The following is a 5,758-nucleotide window of genomic DNA, read 5'->3' on the forward strand; positions in this document are numbered from 1 at the left end:
TAATTAACCAGAATATTCAACTAGATCCCGCATGGGCCCCTCTCTTCCATTCAAGTGGTGTGACATATATAGGGATTCTTACGTGCTCCAACATACCCTTTCCTCAAAAAATAAAAATAATTAAAAAAAAGTTTTACAATATTTGATTATGTAATAATAATATTAATCTTATTATAAAATATTAAAATAATATAAAATAGTGCCATAATACCAAAAGCAAAGTGGCTATATATACCAAGGCATTTGCTATCTTCTTTCGTAGGAAAACACAAGCTTTTTTGCCAGCTTCAAGTGTTTTCTTCCATACAAACCTTACTTCTTTTACACTACTACATACATACATACATATTTCCCCCGATTCAAAATTCGAACTCGAATACGAATACAAACTCGAACTCAAACTCAAACTCGAAAAAAGAAGAAGAAATATGGAAGGAAAAGGAATTCAAAACAACAGTTTGTTAGAGAAATTCAAGCCATACATAGCTATGATTTGCTTGCAATTTGGCTATGCTGGGATGAACATTGTCACCAAGGTTTCCCTCAATGGTGGGATGAGCCACTATGTCCTTGTCGTGTATCGCCACGCCTTTGCCACGGCTGTCATTGCTCCTTTTGCTCTTGTTTGTGAGAGGTACTAGAGAGTTTTACTACTATATATAGTATCATCTTTATATCTATGAATATCCAAAAATATATCATTACTATAAACTATAACTACTTAAATGGACTCATCAACAAGTAATGTGACAACTAAATCTGAACAATACAGGAATAAATAGCTAGTTTATATGACGAAAATGATACTTAGATGAAGATGAAAGGAGCTTTGAATTTATCATGAAAACTTAAATATTTGTGTTTATGTTTATGCAGGGGAAAAAGGCCAAAGATGACATTGCTTATATTTGCACAAATGTTTGTGTTGGGGCTCCTTGGGTAATTTCTTCACTATATCCTTGAACAAATTAGCATAAAATTATACGATTTTTTTTTTTTTTTTTTTTTTTGTATAATTAATTTTTCTTTATCTTATTTACAATTATAGGCCACTAATTGATCAAAACTTCTACTACTTGGGATTGAAATACACTTCTCCTACCTATGCATGCGCCATGAGCAACATGCTTCCGGCCTTGACATTTGTCATGGCCGTCCTATGCAGGTATTGATCGTCATCATCAATTACTCCCTCCGTTTTTCTTTTTCTTACTTTGACATTTTTGTCTCATATAATAATTTTAATAGTAAAAATAGACAAGAAGATAGCAAGTAACAGAAAACTTCATTTTTTTTAAAGGAGTTATAAAAGATAATTATATAGACCCGGCCTATTAGGCTATTATAAATTATAGATTTCTAATTTTAGATAAAGTTAATAATTAAGTTGTTACTGATGATGTAATAATCTATTTTGATTAGGATGGAGAAGGTGCACATAAAAAAGTTGAGGTGCCAAGCAAAAGTAGTGGGAACTTTAGTCACAGTGGCGGGTGCAATGTTGATGACATTGTACAAAGGTCATGTCGTCAATATGGTGTGGTCTTCTCATATCCATCCTGCCCACACCTCCTCCGCCTCCGAGGCCGCCATTGCTGCCGCCGATAAAGACTGGGCTAAGGGTTCGATTCTCCTTATCTTAGCCACCCTTGCTTGGGCAGCCTTTTTTATCCTCCAGGTAATTTTTAATTTCAAATTAGATTAATTATGACGTACACTGTACAAAAACAAATAACTCTTAAATCACAAAAATATAAAATCCATGCATGAAAACACACGCGCACAAAATAGAGTGGATCGGAGTACATAATATAATAATAGTGGGAAATTGGGCAAAGTTTTATAAGTTGATTGATTAAATACTTAAACCAATCATTGGACCTTTATTAATATCATCAAATTTAATATTATAACAAACTTTAGTTCCCTAATTTTTGGATTTTGTTTGATTGTAGGCAATAACAATGAGGAGATATTCAGCACATCTAACATTGACAACACTAGTATGCTTTATGGGTACCTTACAATCTATTGTTGTGACTTTTGTTATGGAGCACAGCCCCTCTGCATGGAATATTGGTTGGGACATGAATCTTCTTGCTGCTGCATATGCTGTATATACTTTATCCGTCCTTTTATTATTTTCGATTTTTATATATATTTCAATAATTATAATATAAATTTTAATATACTCCGTAATATGTATATATGATTAACTAATTTGTTCCCTCGATCATTTTTTTGTATCAGGGTATTATAACATCCGGAATTGCTTACTATGTACAAGGTATTGTTATGGAGAAAAGAGGACCCGTTTTTGTGACAGCTTTTAGCCCCTTGATGATGATCATTGTGGCTTTCATGGGTTCTTTCATCCTTGCTGAAAAGATTTACGTTGGAGGGTACTTTTCTATACTATTCTTCTCTCAAACTAAAAGCATATCTTTATATGCTAATCAAAAAATTAAAAATGTTGTGTCGTAAAACATACGGGTGATTCCCAATACAATGGTTGATGGTACAGTCTTCTTAATTAGAATGCAAGATTTAAATTAGAAAAAATGACAAAAAATAAATAAATAAATAAATAAATAATACTTGAAACTATTTGATTGGTTAGAAGGTGATTGGGTAGGCCACGTACATATATACATACAAAAAATATACTCCGTACTAAAGAATTTGTGAGTAATCAATTGTTCTACACAACTATTGCATGCACATAACCTAGTTCACATAACTAGAATCATATAATACTTCAAATCAAAATAGCTAGCTTTATCTTCATGTCTTAATCAAAAACAATTTCACGACATCTCAAATTGTAAGTAATTATTCAGCTTCGAGGTTCCGCCTTTTTAATATCGTTTTCATGTATTATTGTCAATTTTATGGTATAAGATATAATAATCATACGTATAATAATAAATATTATGATAATGCAAAATAGGAAATATGCTTAATTTTGGCATGACACCACCTACCCTAAAGTAGCCTATATAAACTTTAACCGAAAGTACCTTTAAAATTTTGTGATATTCATCAATCCATTTGTATAATTTATTGTACATATATATTTCTTTTGTAACAATAGATGCACTTATTTATCACTAACTTTAATTTTCAAAATTTTATGATATGCAGTGTTATTGGAGCTGTATTGATAGTGATGGGATTATATTCAGTACTATGGGGGAAGTACAAGGAGTACAAAGAGCAAGAAACCGAAGAAATTCCCGAAGCAATCAAGGGGTGTAACAATTTTCATAGCAACGAAATGGGAACCATAGTCGAAGACCATGAGTTAGATGATGTTGAATCACAAAGAAATGTCGAAGCTAGTCGTGTTCCTAACGTAGTGGTTAGCTCACCGATGCCACAACCTCCAATGTTAGCCATGGAAGCACCCATGAAGGGATCGGAGAACAAGTAATAGCTTAGATTATGAGAAAAAATTAAAAAGCTTTGTACTATAAAATGGGAGGGAAAGGGCAAGTATATTATTATTAGGTATGCATGGAAAAGAAAAGGGGCTTTTTTGTAATTTAATTTGACCTCACTTTTCTTTCCAACCCACCACCCCCAAGCTAGCTTCTTGGTGTGTTGTTGCACAATTAACATAATTTCACTCTTTTTTGCTCTTTTTTTTTGGAGGGTATCTCACTTTAGTTTAAGATTATGGTATCAAATAATTTACATGTAATAATAATGTACTTTCATTGATTTAGAATTTACTATATGGATTAAAAATGAAGGAGCTTTTTGAATAATTAATAAATAAAATAATTACATGTGTTTATATTACTTGGTTATAAATTGATTATTCGCGCTTTAATTATATGGATATTATATTATCAGTTTTCGATTCGTTCTATAATATCAGTTATATATGTTTTGTACCAATGAGTCTTAACCTGTTTGCAAAGATAAGGTGCCTATGTACAATCCCCTCTTTTCCAATTGTAATCGATTTGCAATGCCTTTGTGGCTTATCATTCAGACCAAAAGAAGTATATATATATATATATATATATATGATTTGTAGAATATACTCTTGATTATACAAAGAAAAGTTATTTATAAATTAAATCTCTTTAAGAAAAATGAATGGAAGTATACATGCATGGGATTGATGTTAGTTGCTAGATTAGCTAGGTGGTGGTGTCTTGGTATGACTCCACTATCTATTTGGATTAAGTTTATTGTGCCTTTAAACAGCAAAAAATCATGTGAAGTTTGTCTTGAGAATCAAACAGAATCAATATATGTTGGTAGGAATCAGATACTTTGTTAAATTCCCTAAACCTAGCTTCCATCAACAATTATTTAATTGACGGGAATAATGCATGAAAACAAGTCAATTTGTTGTTCAATTCAGGGGATAAAAGGGAATCATTATAGTGTATTAGAATTACACACATGCGTAAGATCATATATAATACTCTTCAATAATATGATACGAGTACTAAATACTTAGCTTGTCTAATTAATTAAATTAAATTAATTATAATATCGATTTTCTAGAGAAATTTGATTTTTTTACCAACGTCTAGAAGACACTTGTTGACTTTAAAATTAACTATATGAGTTCTGAAAAAAATAGGAAAGTCGATAATATAAAGAAGAACGTCACAATATGCAAATAAATGAGCTATATATAGTCATGTATACGCAACGAACATCGAGCTATATATGCTTATTGTCCTTCATTAAACCAAATTAAAGCTTTATAAGCATGTCCTTGATAAAAGTTTTGAGGCGATATGAATTTGAAATGGTGTTTTTCTAGCGTGTTATGAGGGTTTGGTCTTTTGATGTCCGTTCTTTGGTGTGTATTATGGGTTTTCTTTGAATTTGTGTTTCGTTAGTCTTTCTTTGAATTTGTGTTTCGTTAGTCATACTTTTTAAAAGAAATCTGGCCCGTATGTCTTGTTTGTGTAGGGTTTAATTTTTCAGTTTGTGGCATGCTTTTAATGCTTTACATGCCTCTTTTATATTGATAATTGATAGAATATGATAAATACTCTCGATATTATTTTGTATAGAAGGATATAGTTTGTTAATATTCTGTAATTATCTTGTGAGATCTCCTAACGTGTTTAGGACTCACCCTTATAGCCCTATATATATTTGATCAATAGAATCACTCTAATCTAAGGAGTTTTACACAAAATCTAACAACAATGAATTACTCCTATGTTATATATAGTACCAAAGGTATTAATAACCGACAGTTTAAGCCGTCTTTATGTAGCAACTAGCAAGCTAATCAACCAAAGTATTTTTTTTTTTTTATCGATAGAACATAGGGAATGTGAAGTGTATCTCTTGTTTATCGATGTCATTATATATTATACTTCGTATGTATAGAAAAACAAAAATAGAGGTTTTATATCAATATGTAGAATGTATGAGTATTTGGGTGAATACGCTTAAGAAGCCCTAGCGTTATGTACATAAATATATAGGAATATAAAACCTTATTAATAATGACATAACCTTTATGTTGAAGAATAGAGCTCTTAATAAGTACCACCATATGTAAGTGTTTCACATTGGTTGAAAAAAAAAAGGTTAATCACTTTATAAGGCTAAGAGGCTACTCCTCCTATGCCATATGGATTTGGGATGAAATTTTTTTTAGACTTGTAAAGTGGACTTTTTCTCTTGATTTGCAGGTGCAGCTCAGACCCGTACTTAACACTTTATTTATTTATATATACCTAAATAAAAAGATTGAGCATAGAGCTAAAATTTA

General features: G+C 31.1%; 1 protein-coding gene across 1 annotated transcript; it reads left to right on the forward strand.

Annotated features, from left to right (window-relative positions):
• Positions 1-254: 254 nt before the first annotated feature.
• On the forward strand, positions 255-3,804 carry LOC145582510 (WAT1-related protein At5g07050-like). Its single transcript, XM_081639495.1, has 7 exons — positions 255-634; positions 877-939; positions 1,049-1,165; positions 1,423-1,678; positions 1,956-2,114; positions 2,251-2,402; positions 3,145-3,804. Exons 1-7 carry the CDS (start codon positions 429-431, stop codon positions 3,431-3,433), a joined length of 1,242 nt encoding a protein of 413 aa, XP_081495621.1. The 5' UTR covers positions 255-428; the 3' UTR covers positions 3,434-3,804.
• Positions 3,805-5,758: the final 1,954 nt, after the last annotated feature.

This window comes from Chenopodium album, chromosome 15, assembly GCF_948465745.1.
Source record: "Chenopodium album chromosome 15, dcCheAlbu1.1, whole genome shotgun sequence".
NCBI lineage: Eukaryota > Viridiplantae > Streptophyta > Magnoliopsida > Caryophyllales > Amaranthaceae > Chenopodium > Chenopodium album.

Bases quoted from the DNA above. Each gene is read 5' to 3' on its own strand.
- LOC145582510 (XM_081639495.1), top strand. From the start codon at position 429: ATGGAAGGAAAAGGAATTCAAAACAACAGTTTGTTAGAGAAATTCAAG. The intron at 635-876 runs GTACTAGAGAGT...ATGTTTATGCAG, and splicing joins TTTGCTCTTGTTTGTGAGAG to GGGAAAAAGGCCAAAGATGA. The intron at 2,115-2,250 runs GTATATACTTTA...TTTTTGTATCAG, and splicing joins TTCTTGCTGCTGCATATGCT to GGTATTATAACATCCGGAAT.